This window comes from Delphinapterus leucas, chromosome 3, assembly GCF_059928025.1.
Source record: "Delphinapterus leucas isolate spDelLeu-1000000601 "Yukka" chromosome 3, BTC_Dleu_Yukka2, whole genome shotgun sequence".
In the NCBI taxonomy this organism is placed as follows: Eukaryota; Metazoa; Chordata; class Mammalia; order Artiodactyla; family Monodontidae; genus Delphinapterus; species Delphinapterus leucas.
Window position 1 is genome coordinate 60,756,996 of NC_143131.1, and position 23,337 is coordinate 60,780,332.

A 23,337-nucleotide genomic window follows, 5' to 3' on the forward strand; every position below is an offset into this window, starting at 1 on the left:
ATGTCTCAGTTTACCTCTTTAGGTTGACAAAAGAATGCTTTTTAAAACATGAAAAAAAATGTAGAGATAAGTGTACCAAAAGACTGTGAGTTAATTACAAGAAAGTATAAAACTTTTATATGACAAAATGAACAATTAAAAAGATTTTTTTAAACTATAAAAAGAAGAAAATAATTGAGAAATAAAGTCAATCCTGCCCATCTTCTAAATCAATAGGGGGAAAACACCCAAATTCTAATAATAAAAACGTGAAGGGATGTGTACGAGAGTCATTAAAGAAGAAATACAAATGACCAATAAACATTTTTAAAAGAAAGCCTAAATCACATCGATCAAGCAATTTTTTAAAAAACTAATAAACACATAAACCTAGCACAAGGACCCTCCTTTCTCCACCCTGCTCTCTCCCCTGAAATATAATCTGTGTTGACCAAAGTGGGGATAAACAAATATAAAATTATACAGTACTTACATATTGCTTGTAGGAGATAAATGGGTACCACATATTGTTAAATTAAAAAGATAGGCTTATTTGTATTTTCTATAATCTTCCTATAATGTACATCTATTTTATTTATAATATGAAAAAAATAGGGTAATTTTTAAAAGCTGATAGTCCTCCCCAAAATAAACCTAAAATAGCAAAAGACTTTGCTCAGCTTCAGAATAAAAGTTAAAATTGTAACAGCTAGTATTTCAGTAATCTAGACTTCTAAAATCCCAGACAATAGCTAATTATGTAATTTTTGTACATTCCAGAAGGAATGAGATAACAGCTTAGCAATTTAAAAATACTACCGCTCATCAGAGGGTGTTTGTCCCACCCACCTGGGCCTGGGGAGTCTGCTGAGATCCCAGGCTGGTCCCCTGCCCTCCAAGGACACCCCCTTCCCCTGTCCGCATTGGTCCTGGGGTCATAGGAAGGAGGCTGAGGGTAGAACAGAAGAGGCAGGTGGAAGGGGCCCTCCAGGACAGGAGGAGCAGGAGAGAAGGAGGGTGTTTTCCCTGCTGACTTGAGCCCAGGAAGTCTGCTGGACTCCCAGGTGAGGTCCCCTGCCCTCTGAGACCAGGGGTGGGGGGCACGCCTGGGTCCCTTCTGTTCCTTAAGCCTAAGCCACACACACCCTCCCCCACAGCCCCCAGGGCCTTTTCCAACTCTGTGGGTCCTGAGCATAGGCCCTGCCCACCACCCAAACCTCACCCTTGCTTAGGCCCCGCCCTCCACAGCCAAGGCCTTTTCCCCGGTTTTTTTCTCTTTTTTTGCTTTCTCTTTTCCCTCCCCCTCTTTTTTACTACTGTGGTACTATGGTACCTTCTGGTTGTTGATTCATCTATATTTTTATTTGTATTTTTTTTTGCAGTACGCGGGCCTCTCACTGTTGTGGCCTCTCCTGTTGTGGAGCACAGGCTCCGGATGCGCAGGCTCAGCGGCCATGGCTCATGGGCCCAGCCGCTCCGCAGCATGTGGGATCTTCCCGGACTGGGGCACAAACCCGTGTCCCCTGCATTGGCAGGCATCTCAACCACTGCGCCACCAGGGAAGCCCTATATTTTTATTTTCATATCCTTTCTAATGTATCTGTTAGTTTCCTAATTTTATTTTTTACTTTGTTATTGTTCTCTCTCTCTTTTATTTTTTTGCCATCCAACGTGCCTTGCGGGATCTTGGTTCACGAGCTGGGGGTCAGGCCAAAGGTCCTAGGGCGGGAGCTCCGAGTTGGAACCACTGGACTAACAGAGAACTTCAGACCACAGGGAATATTCATCAGAGTGAGGTCTCACGGAGGTACTCATCTCAGCACAAAGACCCAGCTCCACCCAACAGCTTACAAACTCCAGTGTTGGAAGCCTCAGGCCAAACAACCAGTAAGACAGGAACACAATCCCACTCACACACACACAAAAAAAGAGACGGCAAAAAAAATATGTCACATGTGAAGGAGCAAGGTAAAAAACTACAAGACCAAATAAATGAAAGGAAATAGGCAATCTATCTGGAAAAGAATTCAGGGTAATGATAGTAAAGATGATATAGAATCTCAGAAATAGAATGGAGGTACAGATTGAGAAAACACAAAAAATGTTTAACAAAGAACTAGAAAAACTAAAAAACAAACAAACAGAGATGAACAACACAATAACTGAAATGAATAATATACTAGAAGGCATCAGTAACAGAATAACGGAGGCAGAGAAACGAATAAGTGAGCTGGAAGACAAAATGGTGGAAATAACTGCCAAGGAGCAGAATAAAGAAAACAGGAATGAAAAGAATTGAAGACAATCTCAGAGACCTCTGGGATAACACTAAACGTACCAACATTCAAATTATAGGGGTCGCAGAAGAAGAAGAGAAAAAGAAAGAGGCTGAGAAAACATTTGAAGAGATTATAGTCGAAAATGTCCCTAATATGGGAAAGGAAATAGTCACCCAAGTCCAAGAAGCACAGAGAGTCCCATACAGGATAAACTCTAGGAAAAACACACCAGGACACATATTAATCAAACTAACAAAAATTAAATTCAAAGAAAAAATATTAAAAGCAAAAAGGGGAAAACAAAAAATAACACAGCTGATTTTTCAGCAGAAACTCCACAGGCCAGAGGGGAGTGGCAGGATACACATACAGTGATGAAAGAGAAAAACCTACAGCCAAAATTACTCTACCCGGCAAGGATCTCATTCAGATTCAAGGGAGAAATCAAGAGCTTTTCAGACAAGCAAAAGCTAAGAGAATTCAGCACCACCAAACCGGCTTTACAACAAATGCTAAAGAAACTTCTCTAGGCAGGAAACACAAGAGAAGAAAAAGATACACAAAAACAAACCCAAAACAATTGAGAAAATGCTAACAGGAACATATATATCAGTAACAACCCTGAATGAAAACAGATTAAATGCCTCAACCAAAAGACACAAACTTGCTGAATGGATACAAAAACAAGCCCCATATATATGCTGTCTACAAGAGACCCATTTTCAGACCTAGGGACACATACAGACTGAAAGTGAGGGGATGGAAAATGATATTCCATGAAAATGGAAATAAAAAGAAAGATGGAGTAGCAATACTCGTATCCAATAAAATAGACTTTAAAATAAAGACTACTACAAGAGACAAAGAAGGACACTACATAATGATCAAGGGATCAATCCAAGAAGAAGATGTAGCAATTATAAATGTTTATGCACCCAACATAGGAGCACCTCAATACATAAGGCAAACGCTAACAACCATGAAAGGAGAAATCGACAGTAACACAATCATAGTGGGGGACTTTAACACATCACTTACACCAATGGACAGATCATCCAAACAGAAAATAAATAAGGAAGCACAAGCTTTAAATGACACAATAGACTAGATAGATTTAATTGATATTTATAGAATATTCCACCCAAAAGTGGCAGAATACACTTTCTTCTTAAGTGCACACAGAACATTTTCCAGGACAGAACACATCTTGGGTCACAAATCAAGCCTCAGAAAATGTAAGAAAACCGAAATCATATCAAGCATCTTTTCTGACCACAACGCTATGAGACTGGAAATCAATTACAGGGAAAAAAAACCTGCAAAAAACACAAATACATGGAGGCTAAACAGTGTGCTACTGCACAACCAAGAGATAACTGAAGAAATCAAAGAAGAAATAAAAAAATACCTAGAAACAAATGACAACGAAAACACGACAACCCAAAAACTATGGGATGCAGCAAAATCAGTTCTAAGAGGGAAGTTTACAGCAATTCAATCTTGCCTCAAGAAACAAGAACAATCTCAAATAAACAATCTAACCCTACACTTAAGACAACCAGAGAAAGAAGAACAAAGAAAACTCAAAGTCAGTAGAAGGAAAGAAATCATAAAAATCAGAGCAGAAATAAATGAAATAGAAATGAAGAAAACAATAGCAAAGATCAATAAAACTAAAAGCTGGTTCTTCGAGAAGATAAACAAAATTGACATATCCTTAGCCAGACTCATCAAGAAAAAAAGGGAGAGGACACAAATCAATAAAATTAGAAATTAAAAAGAAGAAATCACAACTGACACCACAGAAATACAGAGGATTATAAGAGACTACTATAAACAAGTATATGTCAATAAAATAGACAACCACGAAGAAATGGACAAATTCGTGGAAAAGTACAATTTTCCAAGACTAAACCAGGAGGAAGCAGAAAATATAAACAGACCTATCACAAGTAATGAAATTTAAACCATAATTAAAAATCTTCCAACAAACAAAAGCCCAGGACCAGATGGCTTCACAGGTGAATTCTATCAAACATTTAGAGAATAGCTAAGACTGAACCTTCTCAAACTCTTCCCCAAAATTGCAGAGGGAGAAACACTCCCAAATCCAATATACGAAGCCACCATCACAATGATACCAAAAACAGAAAAAGATATCACAAAAAAAGAAAATTATAGACCAATATCACGGATGAACACAGATGCAGAAATCCTCAACAAAATACTAGCAAACAGAATCCAACAACACATTAAAAGGATCATATACCATGATCAAGTGGGATTTATCCCAAGGATGCAAGGATTCTTCAATATATGCAAATCAATCAGTGTGATACACCATATTAACAAATTAAGGAATAAAAACCATATGATCATCTCAGTAGATGCAGAAAAAGCTTTTGACAAAATTCAACACCCATTTAGGATAAAAACTCTCCAGAAAATGGGCACAGAGGGAACCTACCTCAACATAATAAAGGCCATATATGACAAACACACAGCAAGCATCATACTCAGTGGTGAAAAACTGAAAGCATTTCCTCTAAGATCAGGAATAAGACAAGGATGTCCATTCTCGCCACTCTTATTCAATATAGTTTTGGAAGTCCTACCACGGCAATCAGAGAAGAAAAAGAAAGAAAAGGAATACAAATTGGAAAAGAAGAAGTAAACCTGCCACTGTTTGCGGATGACATGATACTATACATAGATAATCCTAAAGATGCCACCAGAAAACTACTAGAACTAATCAATGAATTTGGTAACGTTGCAGGATACAAAATTAATGCACAGAAATTCCTGGCATTCCTATATACCAACAATGAAAAATCAGAAAGAGAAATTAGGGAAAGAATCCCATTTACCATCCCCCCAAAAAGAATAAAATACCTAGGAATAAACCTGCCTAAGGAGGTGAAAGACTTGTACTCAGAAAACTATAAAACACTGATGAAAGAAATCAAAGATGACATAAACAGAGAGAAATATATCATGTTCTTGGATTGGAAGAATCAATACTGTGAAAATGACTATATGACCCAAAGCAATCTACAGATTCAATGCAATCCCTATCAAACTACCAATGGCATTCTTCACAAAATTAGAACAAAAAATTTTACAATTCGTATGGAAACACTAAAGACCCCAAATATCCAAAGCAATCTTGAGAAAGAAAAACGGAGCTGGAGGAATCAGGCACCCCTACATCAAACTATACCACAAAGCTACAGTAATCAAGACAGCATGGTACTGGCACAGAAACAGAAATATAGATCAATGGTACAGGATAGAATGCCCAGAGATAAACCCATGCACATATGGTCACCTAATTTATGACCAGGGAGGTAAGAACATACAATGGAGAAAGGATAGCCTCTTCAATACGTGGTGCTGGGAAAACTGGACAGCTACATGTAAAAGAATGAAATTAAAACACTACCTAACACCATACATAAAAATAAACTCCAAATGGATTAAAGACCTAAATGTAAAACCAGACACTATAAAACTCTTAGAGGAAAACACAGGAAAAACACGCTTTAACATAAACCACAGCAAGATCTTTCTTGACCCACCTCCTAGAGTAAATAAAATAAAAATAAACAAATGGGACTTAATTAAACTTCAAAGTTTTGCCCAGCAAAGGAAACCATAAACAAGACAAAAAGACAACCCTCAGAATGGGAGAAAATATTTGCAAATGAAACAACAAAGGATTAATCTCCAAAACATACAAACAGTTCATGGAGCTCAATATGAAAATAAACAAACAACCCAATTAACAACTGGGCGGAAGACCTAAATAGACATTTCACCAAGGAAGACATACAGATGGCCAAGGGGCATATGAAAAGATGCTCAACATCACTAATTATTAGAGAAATGCAAATCAAAACTACAATGAGGTATCACCTCACACCAGTCAGAATGGCTAATATCAAAAAATCTAGAAACAAAGAATGCTGGAAAGGGTGTGGTGAAAAGGGAACCCTCCTGCGCTGTTGGTGGGAATGTAAATTGATACAACTATTGAAAACAGTATGGAGGTTCCTTAAAAAACTAAAAATAGAACTACCATATGACTCCACAATCCCACTACTGGGCATATACCCTGAGAAAACCATAATTCCAAAAGAGACATGTGCCACAATATTCACTGCAGCACTATTTACAACAGCCAGGACATGGAACCAACCTAAATGTCCACTGACAGGTGAATGGATAAAGAAGATGTGGCACATATATACAATGGAATATTACTCAGCCATAAAAAGGAACGAAATTGAGTTATTTGTAGTTAGGTGGCTGGACCTAGAGTCTGTCATACAGAGTGAAGTAAGTCAGAAAGAGAAAAACAAATACTGTATTCTAATGCACATATATGGAATGTAAAAAAAAAAAAAAGGGTACTGATGAACCTAGTTTCAGGGCAAGAATAAAGATGTATACATAGAGAATGGACTTGAGGACATGGGGTGGGAGGGGGAAGATGGGGAGAAGTGAGAGTAGCATCGACATATATACACTACCGAATGTAAAATAGATAGCTAGCGGGAAGCAGCAGCATAGCACAGGGAGATCAGCTTGGTGCTTTGCGATGACCTAGAGGGGTGGGATAGGGAGGGTGGGAGGGAGGGGATATGGGGACATATGTATGCATATGGCTGATTCACTTTGTTGTACAACAGAAACTAACACAGTATTGTGATGCAATTATACTCCAATAAAGATCTATTAAAAATAAATACATTTTAAAAATAAATAAAATAAAATTACCGCTCAAGTCTCATACTATGGATTTTCACAGCTGGAAATCAATTCCAACGTAAAAAATATTGTCAATAGGGCTTCCCTGGTGGCGCAGTGGTTGAGAGTCCGCCTGCCGATGCAGGGGACACGGGTTCGTGCCCCGGTCCGGGAAGATCCCACATGCCGCAGAGCGGCTGGGCCCGTGAGCCATGGCCGCTGAGCCTGCGCGTCCGGAGCCTGTGCTCCGCAACGGGAGAGGCCACAACAGTGAGAGGCCCGCGTACAGCAAAAAAAAAAAAAAAATATTGTCAATAGCAGGTCTTATTTTTTCCCTTCTAGAATAAAAATGGCAGGAAATTTTTCTTCTGCTTTCTTAAATACAGTCTAACTTTTTTACCATTCTTCTTCTATGTCAACGATACCCCTTGCCACTCCTGTATGTGTTTGTGTATGGAGAGGCAGATTTTACTAACTGCTTAACAAATAACCAACAGGGAAAAGAAGCTGGTTTCAGACATTTTCCAAACATAAAGGCACGGCAATTTGAACAGTTCATGCTTTGCTATGGAGAAGACCTCACAGTATACAGCACAGCCTAAAATCTTTCACCTGTAAAGTTCTCAGGTTGTTCCTCTGTAGGTTGCTTTTTTTTTAAAAAAAAAAAAAAAAAGAGGGACTTTCCTGGTGGTCTAGTGGTTAAGACTCCGCATTCCCAATGCAGGGGTAACAGGTTCGATGCCTGGTCAGGGAACTAAGATCCCGCATGCCTCATAGAGTGGCCAAAGAATAAAATAAAATAAACCATCTATAGATTTCAAATAATAAAATTAAAGAAAAAAAGAATTAGAATGTAATATCAGTAAGTATCACCCTAACAGGGGAGACAAAGACTTGTCCTATAAAGTAGACAGGCCTAGTAATAAGTCTTTTAAAGCCCTTTAAAGCTTTGTAGGTGAAAAAGAAAAAATTCTGTTTCAGGGTAAGCCTAGCATATATACATTATGAAATATTCAAAACATTTAAAAGTAAAGTATTATGTAAAAATTAATCACTTTTGTGATATATATATATATATATATATATATATATATATATATATATATATATATCTGCTACATGTTTCTCTAAGACCCAAAACATAACTTCATACCTCATAATCTGGTCCTCCAAAGTGAGATTTTTTCTTAAGTTCTGTCATGGCATTTTTGTATGCTTCCTCTATTCTTCTTCTCTTCTCACTTTCCTATTTAAAAAAAAAAGCAAGTGAAAAATTTATCATGTCAAGTGGGATTTTCTCTACATTTCATCAAAATTTTATAACTTGGCCCCAAAATAACTCCACTTCTGTGAAAAATGAGTATTCTTCTGCCCAAGAAAACACTTTTTTCTGGGCCATATATCACATACAAGCTACCATTTAAAATACCACTAAGATCACCCTATAGGTAGGTTATATATTTAAATGGGTTAAGTAACTACCAAAGTGTCTACACTTCAAAAAAAAAAAAAAAGAATTAGCACCAGAGAAATGCCTACAATATATATTCACGTGTTTGTTTCCCCCAGTAGGAGCTAAATTAATTTTGTAACAGACAAAAAGTCAAGTAATGGATGCCAGGAAGAAAATAACTCAATTATTGGTAGAATCAATAAATGCAAAAAGATATTCTAAAGAAAGATACCTTTCTTATACTTTCCAACTGCTGGTTAAAATTATTTTAGAGCTGAAAAAGAGCTTAGATTTCTACTTTAACCTTCTCCTTTTATAGACAGGTTCTATGGCTCTAAGAGTTTGCACAAAGATCCAAGGACAAAATGTAAAAAGGTTGGCCTTGACACTAACCTCAAACTTTTTTTTTACAACAATGGACTACAATGAGTCAAATGTGATATTAAAGCCCTACAAGCTTATAAAGAACCTAATGCCTTTATTCCCTCACCTCAAATATTTAAAGGGCTAAATTAAAGTCCACACCGAACTCACCCAGAGCTTAACTACTTCTAAAAACCCTACCTGAATTAAGCTAGTGCAAATCAATGAATTAGTTCAGTAGGCCCAAAGACTAACTGATTTTTGTGTACTGAAGAGAAAACAGGAATACAGACCCATCAGAATGGCTAAAATTTAAAAACACAAAAAATCACCCACAAAAAAAATGACAATACCAAGTGTTGTCAAGGGTGAAGAGCAACTGGAATTCTCATCTACTGCTGGTGGGAATATAAACTGATATAACCACTTTGGAAAATTGTTTGCCTCTACCCACTAAAGCTAAGCATATACCTCGTGAATCGATAATTTTACTGCTTGGTATGTGCCCAAGAGAAAAGAGTGCATATATCCACCAAAAGATACGTACAAGAATGCTCACAGCAGCTTTATTCACAACAGCCAAAATATAAAAAGTTAAATGTCCATCAGCAGGAAAAAGGAAAAAACAAATTGAAGTCATACAATGAAAATTCATCACACAATGAACAGCATACAGCAATAATACTATACAACAATAAAAAATAATAAACTACCACTAAAAGTTACAAGATGAATGAACTTCACAGTCAGTGTTGAGGGGGTGGAGGAGCGAGCCAGACACATGAGTATATTTTGTATGATTCCATTTACATGCTGTTCAAGAACAGGCAAAACGAATCTATGACTGTATAAGTTAAAACTGTGGTCACTTCTTGAGGTACTCGTACAGCATGGACTAGGAAGGGGCATGAAGAAACCTTCTGAGGTGCTATAAAAGTTCTACATCTTGATTTGAGTGGTGGTTACAGGGGAGTATACATGTGTATAACACTCGTCAAGCAGTACACTTAAGATTGGTATACTTCACTGTATATATGTTAAACCTTAATTTAAAAAAATGAACAAAACAAAAACACACAACACAGCAATAATATTAAAATGATTTCAAGGAAAGCGAAAAAACGTGAAATTACACACTTGTAAATCCACTAATATAAGCAAACATCTTCAATGAATAATTTTTTTCTTATTAACATTCTTAACAACTAAAATTTGTTTAATCTTAGAATTTTTGGTCTTCCTGGACACGACTGGCTAAAAATTAAGTACACTTCTTCTAGAAAAGAAGGAATTATTTTTATAGGTAACTAAGAATATTCAATCATTTAGCTGTAAGAACAATGGAAATGACATTAGAAATGTACATAAGAGCTATTAAACATAAAATCAGAGAACTATTAGAGATTTGTATGTATATTATACACATCTATTGTATGTGTATATCTATTGTATACATAAACATATATTAGAAATCTACATAAAAGGTACACAAACAGCTATTAAATAGCTATTATATCACCTATCACCTACTTAATCACTCTCATTAGATTTTTAGCTCCTTGAAAAATGATTTCCTGTACACTACTGTTTTCTCATTTCTAGCTTAGAGTCTAGCACACAACAAGCATATAAATACTTCTTGAATAAAACAACAATTTCAAGTAAACCATGTTGTTAACACTGTATTTTCCTCCTCAATTATGTGAATTACCTAAAAGACATGTTTGTTGATAAACAACTCTCTCTATTCAAGAACTTCCTAATCTTTACAGCGTGTGTATATATACATGTATGTATGCACATACACATATGTATATATACACACATGTATACACACACGTTGAATATATATGTATATACTGTGTATGCACACACGGACTTACATTTCCTGTAAAATGTAACTAGGAGCCTATATCAACCTTGAGAAAAAAATTATGGTGGAAAAGGTGAATAAGATTTGACATCAGACAGACCTGTAAAAGGATTACAAATTACAGCCATTTGCAGATTTCAATTAATACTACCATCTTTTGTGAGTGTTATTTGGTTAAATGTGGTCTAACAAAACTGTTTTTTCACAGATCCTTTGGTATAGTCTACTTGTTGCTACCCAATAAAGAAAGAGAATGGATAAGATTACCAACATTGAAGACAACTGCAAGTGCACATCCCTTTCAAATAAGAAATTTGATTGACAAAAAGATGGGGAAGCCATGTCTTGTTTTTAATGAATTTTTTAAGGCAGTGTGGTTAGAGCATATGACTAGAGATGATGATCCTTTAGTGAAGGACAAGCAGACTGAAGAGAGGGGAGCTTAAGAGAAAGTTGCCAAAAAGTTTTGAATAAGCTAATCTGGATAAGTTGAATGATTCTCCTGAACCATTAGTCTAATGGATTTAAGGGATTGTCCTGTTTTCTCAGTGTTATTTTTTTGTGTGAACAGAGAATCTTCTAAAAATTGAATTTGATCCAAAATTGAAATCTATGACAATGTAACAGTTCTACTCCAAAATAATAATGAAGTATCTGCGTGTACCTTAAATGGACATTTTCATTGCTTGTTTTAAAAGAATACATATTGCTAGTCAACCTGGCTTACTCTCACATGCACGTAAGAATTCTGACCAATTCTCTTTTCTTTAAACATGGGGACCTTCTTAAACATACCGTGCTGTTTAAATCCTGTAGCCATTCTGCTATTACATCAATGATGACATTGCTTTCCTTCGTGTTCTGTTCACATTGATAAGACCTCAAAATACCACAAGCAATATGACTCACTAATGAATGATAAGATTCTGATTGATGTCTGCCCTGATATCCAGAGCTGAAATATAGAAGAGTAAAATTCTTCTTATTCTGCTACTTAACACCTCTAGACAAGTCTCTGGGCCTCAGCTGCTGCTTCTATAAAATGATGGCACTGGACTAGAACTAAATTCTCTAAGGTATGCTTTGGTTCTAAGATTTTATTGATGTTAAACTATAAACAAACGTTTTCCTACTAAACAAATTCACTGAGCCAAATTCTACTTCACACTCGCAACTAAAGATTCATATAATTATTATCAGTGCTGCAGTTTAAACAAAGGTGGGAAAGGTGAACATAAGGCAAATGTTCAAGGAATAACAAAATGTGTGTTAAAGGATATCACAATGACCTTGGAAAACATACATGGCCATGAATGCAATAAGTTAATATTTAACTTTATAAATTGGTGTTTTTAGTAGTTCATATAACTTAAGTACAGTTTCATGTATTACACAATAAAGCTAGGAAATGTCAAATGGTTCATTACTTCTATTCCAAAGCATTACTATTACCATTACAAAAACTTTTATGTTAAAATCCAATGAAGAATGCATATTGTACAGTAACCAAATACATAACTGGTGAATCTCATTAGAAAAATGAGTTTAAGATGCTCACAGAGTTTCAGAGGAATAGTACCACCTGCTACTTCTCTCAATCCAATAGATTTTTCCCTAAGAAGTTAGTTTGGTTTAAATGTTCGATCAGTATATAAACAAACAAAATCTGACTATTTTTTACGAAGAAGAAAAACAAATCTTACCTTATCCAGTCTCTTTTGCCAGCTGTCCTCACGTTTTACCATTAGTTCAATACAATGAGAAAGTGTAGCAAGGATTCCAGCAGTAGTTGCTTTAAAAGTTATCGCCTCCCCTTTGAAGTCTATACCATTAATTCCTTTTGGTGTTACATGTGGAAATACTGAAAAAAAATTTTTTTCACTAAAAATCTTTTTAACAAAGAAATCATTCCTCAGCACAACTTAAAATTAGAAAATGTTTAGAAAACTATCACATCAGAGCAGACTTTCAAACTGTAATTTCCTTCCTGTTGGCCAACATTTTAAAATTTGCATCCATCTCTATGAGCAAAGAGGCCTGTGACAGCATATGTACTCTCAAGTCCTTTTTTCTGCATTCTGTTTCCTGAAATCTATTTGCTATGCTGCACCCAGTGAAGAAACTGGTAGGTGGAATAATACTTTAATAATAACACTCAAGACAGCCTAGAGTGAGACATAATTATGGCAAGAACTACCTTACATTTTGAGAAATCCTGAATTTAAAAAATATCTGAAAAGAAACTGCGAAAATGAATAAAGTAATATGTTAAAATTTAAATAAATGTCCAAATATAATTTGGGGACCAATGCACACATTAAACAGTTCTTATGTTTACATATTATAATTTTAATTCAAAGTAAGTCTTTGAATTAAATGAAAAATCTTAAAACACATAAGATGCAAATAAGAGAGCATAATATCTTATACTATAGTTAATAAGAAACCTTTTCAATAGAACTCTTTAAATGAAATAATGATACTTTAAACTTTAAAAACTCATATGTAGATATGACAGCAAAGGCACAATCCATAAAAGCTGACAAACTAAACTTCATCAAAATTTAAAATTTCTGCTCTTGAAGGCATTGTTAAAAGGAGAGTTACAGTTATGTAGGATAAGTCAGTCTAGAGAGCTAACCTACAGTTAATAAAATAATGGTAACTGTGAAGAGATACATTAATTAGCTTGACTGCAGTAATCATTTCATCATGTACACCAAATCATCATATTGGACACCTTAAATACATGTAATATCTATTTTAAAATTTTTTTAAAAAAGAATGAAGAGACAAGCCACAGACTGGGAGAAAACCTTTGCACAGAATATGTATGATAAAGGACATATCCTTTATCTATCTATATATTAATATAGGCATATTCTGTATTATAATATGCAAAATATAGTAATCTCAAACTCAACAATAAGGAAACATATAACCCAATTAAAAACTGGACCAAAGAATTGAACACACATTTCACTAAAGAAGAGATCAGGATGGCAAATAAGCAGATGAAAAGATGCTCAATACTATTAGTTACTAGGGAAAAGCAAATTAAAACTACAGTGAGTACCACTACACATCTATTAGAAGACTAAAATTTTAAAAGACTGACCACGTCAAGTGTTAGTGGGGGTTTGGATGAACTTGAACTCTCATAAATATGACTGGTGAAATGCAGCTTGGAAGATTTTTAAAAGGTTAAATACATACCTACCATATGATTCAACCATTCCACCTCTGGGTATTTAGCCCAAAGAAATAAAGTATATGTACATAAAAAAAACTTGTATGTGAATGTTCACAGCAACATTATTTATAACAGCCCCAAACTGTAAACAACCCAAATGTCCACCAATAGACAAATGGGTTGAAGAAACTGTGGTTGTTATCTATACAAGGGAACACTACTCAACAATGAAAAGAAATTAAATACTGATACGTACAACAACGAGAAATCTCAAACTAAGAAAGAGATCAGGCAAAAACACTGAGTTCATTTACATTAAATTCTAGAAAATGCAAACTAATCCATAGTGACAGAAAAATCAGTGGTTGTTTGAGAATGGAGGGAGGAAGGGAAGACAAAAGGGATGGAAGAAACTTTTGAGGGCGATGGACATAATAATGGTCTTGATTGTGGTGACAGCTTCATGATAATATCAAAACTTACCAAACTGTACACTTTAAATATATGTAGTTTATGGCGTGTTAATTATATCTCAGTAAAGTTGTTTTAAAACCTATTTTCTTTTTCTGGTATTTTCTGAAGATCTTTCCTATCACTATTTTCTACCATTCTTACCAAGACTGATGTTTTATTACAAACTACGATTTTTTAAAATAATCAACTTAGAAACTTAAAGTCATCTGTGTCCTATATATGAGGATGTGTGCCATTGTAATAATGGGTCCTCCATGCTGTTTGCTAATTTATATACAGTCAGTACAAGATGAAAGACCAACATAAAATGTCTTTGAAAAAACTTTTAGAAATGTACCTCTTCAGCTGCACTTAACTACTTTCAGAAGCTGTCACCCTCAAATCCTTTTCAGAATGATACAAGGGTTATGTAACAGATTTTTAAACTTTCAAACAGTTGAAAGTAAGAGTCTCAAACATAGTAAGGTCTCTGAAATAAATTTCTCTCATGTTACATCTGTTAGGAAATGAAGGTCATGAAGACAAAACCTCATCTTGTCATCCACTGGACTCCTCTAAGTACTGGTTACTTTGATTTTTGCTCTAAGTCTCTTATACCTCATCTTGTAGAACTACATTAATCTTGATGCAAAAACTTAAGCAAAACCCCAAAGTACTCAATAATTTTAGATGAGTATACTCATCTAAATGTCTCAGCTGATCACAAGGGAAAGAAGATCTTAAAGAGACAAGGTGGCATGCCTTAGTTTCTTCTGGGAAAATGATATACTGTAGCAAAAGGAAGTTGAAAGTATGTGAATGTAACCATGCTTATGAAGGGCAGAGATGAAAGATATTATAAAATAATCTATAAATCTAGATTTTTAAGTACTTAAGCTCTTAAAATTATCATTCAAATCTATAGTTCTTTTAGTTGAACTGACATTATACAGTTCAAAACTCTTTTAAAGGTGGTAACATTCAGAAAATCAAGGAACCCAGAAGCTAACATCAACATGTCAAAAATAAAAACAAATACTGACAGAAGCCAAGAGATTTGTAATCCTTTCATTTCATTACGACTCCCAAACACTAATTTAAATAGTAGGCAACCTAAGGGGGAATCCTGAGTTTCTGTGGTGAGGATTTTTTTCATTTCCCCACCTGAAATATTCCAAATGACTGTGTCCTTCTGGACATACAGGATGGCAGCTTTGTTTAAATCTCTCACCTGTCTACTATGATAAAGAAGAAACATGGCTTAAGACTATGACCATGCTATTAATCGTACTAAGGTCAACAATCAACTGATTTGGGACTACTGGTCTATTATAGATATGATTATTCTAACAAAGTAAGATACAGTTGGCTAAAAAACTAAATTTAAAATATTCTCACATGAAAAATCTGTGAGCTGAAAGACAATGAAAAGTGATCTGTGGCTGGTCCAACTTCTTCATTTAGACAATTAATGTATGAGCATCTGTACACAGACTATGTGGGAGAAAAGGACAAGATGATAATCATGTTTCATAGAGTAATGCATGTTCCATTAACACTAAATTGCCTCTCAATGAGTTTCATCAAGAGTATACCTTGATTTGACAGATTAGTTAATATTTACTGTCATTATTTTATATAGTAGATGACAATATGCTCTTGTATATTATTTACAAAACAGGAATACAAGTTAAAAAATTGGTTAGAAAATATGGTTAAAAATATAGTTAAATGGGAACAACTGGAAAATATAATAGATATAAAAAAATCCATGCAAGTAGCCATCTTTGACATGTAATTAATACAATTAATCATTAGAAATAAGGGTTTAGGGGTAGGAAATTTCTGACTTTAGATTGATTTAAGCTGAAGTAGAGGCCAGGGAGTTCCCTGGCAGTCCAGTGGTTAGGACTCTGTGCTTTCATTGCTGAGGGCCCAGGTTCAATGCCTTGTCATGGAACTAAGATTCTACAAGCTGCATGGTGCGCCCCCCTCCCCCCAAGAAAAAGTAGAGGCCAAAAAATTGAACAGCACTAAGTCAGTGAATTTATTTACACTTTTTAAAAAATTTAAAGTGTACATTTTATTTATTTATTTATTATTTATTTATTTAGCTGCACCACACAGCTTATGGGATCTTAGTTCCCTGACCAGGGATTGAACCCAGGCCCTTGGCAGTGAAAGCAAGAGTCCTAACCACTGGTCTGCCAGGGAATTCCCTAGTCTTTTTATAAATACCAGCTTTACTGAGATATAATTTTCACAGCATAAAATTCACTCATTTAACACATACAATTAAATGATTCTCAGTATATTCACAGAGTGTACAAGCATCATCACAATCAAACTTTAGGACATTTTTATGAACCATCCCCTCAAATCCCACATACATTAGTAGTCACTTCCCATTTCCCCCAACCCTACTGCCCAGTCCTAGGAAACCACTAATACAGTTTCTGCTCTACGATTTGCCTCTGAATATTTCATATAAAGTAACAATGAGTGGTCTTCTGTGACTGGCTTCTTTCACTTAGCATAATATTTTCAAGGTTCATCCATGTTACAGCACATGTCAAGTATGTTATTCCTTCATATGGCTAAAAAATGTTCCATTTTGTTTATCTATTCGTTAGTGGATGGATGTTTGGGTTATTTCCACTTTTTGACTGTTATGAATAATACTGCAATGAACATCCATGTACAAGTTTTTATACGGATGTATGTTTTCATTTCTCCTGAATATATACGTAGGAGTAGAACTGCTAGGTCCAATGGTGACACCATGTATAATATGTTGAGGAATTGCCAGACTGTTTTCCAAAGCAGCTACACCTTGTTATGGTATTTCTTTCCGATTACAGCCAGCCTAATAGGTATGAAGTGGTGTCTCACTGTGGTTTTGATTTGCATTTTCCTGACGGCTAATAAGTTGAGGAACTTTTCAGGTGCTCACTGGCCATTTGTATATCTTCTTTGGAAAAATGTCTATTGAGATGCTTTGCCCATTTTTGAACTGAGATATTTGTCTATTATAGATTTGTAAGAGTTCTTTATGTATTTTAAATACAAATCCCTTACCAGATAAATGATTGGCAAATGTTTTCTCCCATTTTGTAGGTTATCTTTTCACTTTTTGATAGTTTCCTTAAAGCACAAAAGTTTAAAATTTTGCTGAAGATCAAGAAAACTTTGCCTTGCTCAAGGTGATTAACTCCTATATTTCTTCTAAGGTTTTATGGTGCTAGCTCTTTTAATTAGGTTTTTGATCCATTTTGAGTTAATTTTTGTGTTTGTGTGAAGTAGGGGTTCAACTTCATTCCTTAAATATGGATATCCAGCTGCCTAACACCATTTGTTGAAAAGACTTTTTTCCTGAGTTGTCTTGGCACTCCTGTGAAAAGTCATATTTATCTTACTATAAATGTGAGGGTTTATTTCTAGACTCTCAATTCTATTCCACTGTTCTATATATCTTTCCTTATGCCAGAACTATACTTTACTGTTGCTTTTGTAGTAAGTTATGAAATTGAAAGTGTGAGTCCTCCTACTTTGTTTTTTCAAGACTGTTGAAGCTACTCTGGGTCATTTGTATTTCCATATGAACTTTAGGATTAGCTTGTCCACTTGTGCGAAAATCCTACCTAGGATTTTGGTAAAGACTGGATTGAATCTACAGGTCAATTTGGGGAATACTGAATTTTTAACAATATTAAGTCATCTGATCCATGAACAGGGCAAATCTTTCCATCTATTTAGGTCTTCTTTAATTTTTTCAATAATGTTTTGTGGTCTTCATAATATAAGGTTTGTGCTTTTGTTAAATTTATTCCTAGGTATTTAATCCTTTTTGATGCTGTTATAAACAAAACTGTTTCCTTAACTTTATCTTCATATTCTTCATTTCTAGTGTATAAAAACTACTGGGTTGGCCAAAAAGTGCCTTCAGTTTTTAAGTAAAAATAAAAGACACATTTTTCACTTTTACCATGAACTTTACTGAACAACATATGCACCCTTTTGTTCCACTACCTTCTGCCATTTTTCAAGCAACTTCTTAAGTCCATCTTCCCAAAACTTTTTATCTTTTCGAGCAAAGAATTGTTCCAGGTGCCTTTTATAGCTTCCAGGGGACTGAAATTTTTTCCATTAAGAGAATTTTGTAAAGACCAAAATAAATGGAAATCCGAAGGTGCAATGTCTGGTGAATATGGCGGATGAATCAGAACTTCTCACCCAAGCTGTAACAGTTGTTGCCTGGTCATCAAAGAAATGTGCAGTCTTGGGGTTATCCCAATGGAAGAGTATGCGTTTTCTGTTGACTAATTCCGGATGCTTTTCATCGAGTGCTGCTTTCAGCTGGTCTAATTGGGAGCAGTACTTGTTGGAATTAATCATTTGGTTGTCCAAAAGGAGATCATAATAGAGGACTCCCTTCCAATCCCACCATATACACAACATCACATTCTTTGGATGAAGACCAGCCTTTGGTGTGGTTGGTGGTGGTTCATTTCACTTGCCCCACAATCTCTTCCGTTCCATATTATTGTACAGTATCCACTTTTCATCACCATCACAATTTGTTTTAAAAACGGACTGTTTTCATTACATTTAAGTAGAGAATCACATGTGGAAATACGTTCAAGAAGTCTTTTTTTTCTTAACTTATGTGGAACCCAAACATCAAAGCGATTCACATAACCAAGCTGGTGCAAATGATTTTCAACACTTGATTTGGATATTTTCAGTATGTCGGCTATTACCCATGTGGTATAACGTTGACTGTTCTCAATTAATGTCTCAGTTTGATCGCTATCAACTTCAACTGGTCTACCCTACCATGGAGCATTGTCCAGCGAGAAATCTCCAGCACAAAACTTCACAAACCACTTCTGATGTGTTCAATCAGTCACAGCACCTTCTCCATACACTGCACAAATCACTTTTTGGGTTTCAGTTGCATTTTTACCTTTCTTGACATACAGCATAAAATGCTGAAAACATTGTTTTTCTTCCATCTTTAATATTAAAATGACTACACAAAATTTCACCAATTTTGATAAATCTTTTTTAAAATGCACGCTGATATGCCAGCTGTCACATACAATCTAACAAAATTGTTTTGAATGACGTTAAAGCCGACTAAGTGCTACTAGAGCCATCTTACAGAAAAAACTGAATGAACCTTTTGGCCAATACAATACAATTGACTTTTTGTATACTGATCTTATATCCTGCAGTCTTAATTTATTAGTCCTAATAGGTTTCTAGTGGATTCCTTATGATTTTCTCTATGTAAGATAACGGCATCTTCAAACAGAGAAAGTTTTAATTCTCCCTTTTGAATCTGGATGCTTTTTATTTATTTTTCCTGCCCAGCTGTCCAGGTAGAATCTCTAATACATTGTTGAATGGAAGTGGCAAGGTTGAACAATAGTTAGGAACAAGGTTATCTTGTTCCTGATCTTAGGGGGAAAGCATTCAGTCTTCCACCATTAAAAGTGATGTTAACTGTGGGTTTCATTAAGAGATACCGGTTATCAAGGCAAAACTGGCCTCAGAGAATGATTAGTTAGGAAGTGCTCCCCCTATTCTACTTTTTGGAAGAATTTGTGAAGAACTGGTATTAATTTTTCTTTAAATGTTTGGTAAAATTTACCAGTGAAGTCACTGGAGCCTGGGCTTTTCTTTGTGGGAAGTTTTTTTTACTAATTGTGTCTCTTTACTTATTATTGGTCTATTTGGATTTTGTAGGTCTTCTCGACATAGTTTCAATAGTTGGTGTCTTTGTAGGACTTTTGTCCATTTCATCTAAGTTATCTAATTTGTTGGCATACAGCTGTTCATAGCATCCCCCTATAATCTTTTTTATTCCTGTAAGGGCAGCGGTAATGTCCTCCCTTTCATTCCTGATTTTAGTAAGTTGAGTCTTCTCCCCTTTTTTCTTGATCAGTTTAGTTAACAGTTTGTCAACTTTGTTTTTCAAAGAATCAACTTAAAGTTTCATTGATTCTCTATATTGTTTTTCAATTCTCTTTCTTGTTTATAAATGTGTTTCACCTACAAATTTCCCTCTAAGTACTGTGGCAGCCCGTAAGTTGTGGCATCTTGTGTTTCTGCTTTCATTCACCTCACAGTATTTTCTAATGTCCTTGGTGATTTTTGTCTTTGATCCACTGGTTATTTATGAGTGTGTTAATTTCTACATATTTCTGAATTTCCCAAATTTCTGTTATTAATTGCCAATTTCATTCCACTGTGGTTGGAGGACATACTTTGCTTGATTTCAGTCCTTTTAAACTAATTAAAGCCTGTTTTGTGGCCAAGCATAAGGTCTATAATAAAGAATATTCCATGAACAATTGAGAAGAATATACATTTTTCTATTGTTAGGTGGAGTGTTCTGTGAATGTCTACTAGGTCTGTTTATTTAGACTATTCGAATATTTTATTGTCTTGTTGATCTTTATCCTACTTGTTCTATTCATTATTGAAAGTTGGTTATTGAAGTCTCAAACTATTACTATTGACTTGTCTCTTTGGTCAGTTTTTGCTTCATGTATTTTGGGGCTCTGTTGTTACATGCAAATATGTATTTTATTGTCATAAAATATCTCCTTTTGTCTCTAGAAATATAATTTTTAAAAGATGGTATAGAATTTAACAGAAGAAAACTTATATAGAGGTAGATGAGAAGTTTGTTCACAAAAGATTGAGGAAACATTCCTTTCACTGTGATCTAGAACTCTTAAAAGTCTTTAAGGAAGATGTTTTCTAATTCAAAAATTTCTCCTCTGCTCTAATCTTCAAATTACTTTAATTGCCTTTCTTCTCATCTCAGAATATCTGGAAGTTTTACTCCTGTTTTAGTCTTTGCTCCATACCCCCCATTCCTATTCCTGGCATATTTACTAGTAGGTTGGTAAACTAGTTCTAAATTTTAAAAAAACTTCAGTATAGTTACATCACAATATTTGATCTAGACCTAATCTTTAATAATGGCCCTAATGGTAAGAACATTACAATGACCACTCCCAAGAACAGAGTATTATTTTTCCCTCTTCCAACAGTTGATCAATCTAGGACTAAGACCCTGTTTTTGAGAGATGACTAAAATACCCTAATCCCAGACTACAATCAAGTAGTTCCAGATTTAAAGACTATATGCTCTGTTCACTTTACCGGATTATACTCAGTGCTTTTGACTAACTTATGTCTAGAGCTTAGCCATAAAAAGAAACTTTCCACCTATGATGATTTTCAAGAGTTAATTTCCATCAACATTAAGAAAGGAATTCTGTTCTTTAATTGAAATATAGTTGATTTACAATGTTGTGTTAATTACTGCTGTACAGCAAAGTGATTCAGTTATACATACATATACAACATTCTTTTTCATATTCTTTTCCATTATGGTTTAATCACAGGATACTGAATATGGTTCCCTGTGCTATACAGTAGGACTTTGTTGTTTATCCATTCTATATATACCAGTTTGCATCTGCTAATCTCAAACTCCCAATCCATCCCTCTCCCACCCCACCTCGCCCTTGGCAACCACCAGTCTATTCTCTGTCGGTGATTCTGAAGAAAGAAAGTTGCTTATTTGCAACTTAAAAAAAGTTTTAGGAATCCATGCCAGCTTTTTCTTAGGATATGTTAAAAGAAAGCACTGACCATGAATCACAAGTTCCTGTCACAACCTCCCTGCCCACCCCTGCCCCATACATAGATTCCACACATAAGTGATACCATGCAGTATTTGTCTTTGGTTTATTTCTCTTAGCATAATGCCCTCCAGGTTCATCCATGTTGTTGTAAAACACAGGTTCCCAATGAACAATTAAGAATTCCATCTAATGAGTGAGCCCTTATAAACAGAGCAACAATTAACTGATATATGAAATAAACTGATATATGTAATAAACCACCTTGCTCCTGAGTCTATAAACAACTGTGCTGTGAAATCAGTGATTTCAGTAATTTTCCTTTAATAACACTGATTATATAATTTGCAACACCAGTTTATCAACTGGAGAGAGAAAAGAACATTAACAGAGAGAAATACACTCTAAAGAAACATTCAAGTTCCATTACAATGTTTCCTCCCCAAGAAATACTTTTTCAGTACTAGAAACTGATTCTACCAAATACTGCTGAAATAAGAGGCCAATGTCTAAAATTTAGAATAAGTCTTTGTCAGATGAGCTGTCAGATTATTTAATGTCAGAATGTATATTTTACCTACATGTCTTTTCTTAGAAGAAAAATTTCGCTTTCCAGCTTAAAAAAATTTTCTTAACTATTCCATTAATTATTCTTGTTATATAGTTAGTTATTATGTAACTTTAGAAAGTGTATTTTACCCAACTGAGGGGGAAAATTTTACTACTTACCCTTTTCTTTATTGCCGTTGGTATTATGCAAGAAGTCTCCATCAGAACGTGTTGTAGGAAAGTCATCTTCATCATCTTCTACCACTAAGTAAAATATATTTAAAGATATCAGGATGAAAGCATATAGAAATTAACCAGTTTATTCTTATGTTCAACAGAGTAAATATACTCTGGATTCTGTGAGTACATGGTTTTATTCATCTTTGTATTTTCAGTGCTTATCAATGTATGCCCAATAAATATGCTGTGGAATGTCTTTAAATACATTCTTATAAAAACTGTACCCATTCTCATTTGTGTAAGGGATGATACTGAGATACGATTTATTCTGTCCTTTAAGTCTTCCTATCTCTTCCTCCTGACCTTGGGGAGATTTCATAATTCTACCAGAGGCCTACAAAGACTGAAGAGGACAGTAATGGTACATGCAGAAGATACTTTATCTTGCCTCTAGGATATGCAGGGAAAATATAATGACTTATAGATGTGATATCAATTTTAATTCATCCCAATGTGTCTGTGCCTGGACATCCATTTTAACCTACCTAATTCCAGAAAATACAGAATCCTGTGTTCTTCCACATACCTCTTTCTTCTACGTA

General features: G+C 35.0%; 1 protein-coding gene across 6 annotated transcripts in view; it reads right to left on the reverse strand.

Moving 5' to 3' along the window:
• The window catches only part of CERT1 (ceramide transporter 1), a 126,302-nt gene that overhangs the window by 41,894 nt on the left and 61,071 nt on the right, over positions 1 to 23,337 (reverse strand). For all 6 annotated transcript variants that reach the window (XR_016392707.1, XM_089909031.1, XM_030759710.2 and 3 more), the window contains 3 exons: positions 22,736 to 22,819; positions 12,400 to 12,557; positions 8,161 to 8,253 (listed from right to left, as the gene is read on the reverse strand). Coding sequence is in view for 5 of the 6 variants with exons in the window: in XM_089909031.1 (XP_089765157.1) it covers positions 8,161 to 8,253; positions 12,400 to 12,557; positions 22,736 to 22,819 (335 nt within the window). In the remaining variant the exon portion in view is untranslated. The remainder of the gene's footprint in view (positions 1 to 8,160; positions 8,254 to 12,399; positions 12,558 to 22,735; positions 22,820 to 23,337) is intronic.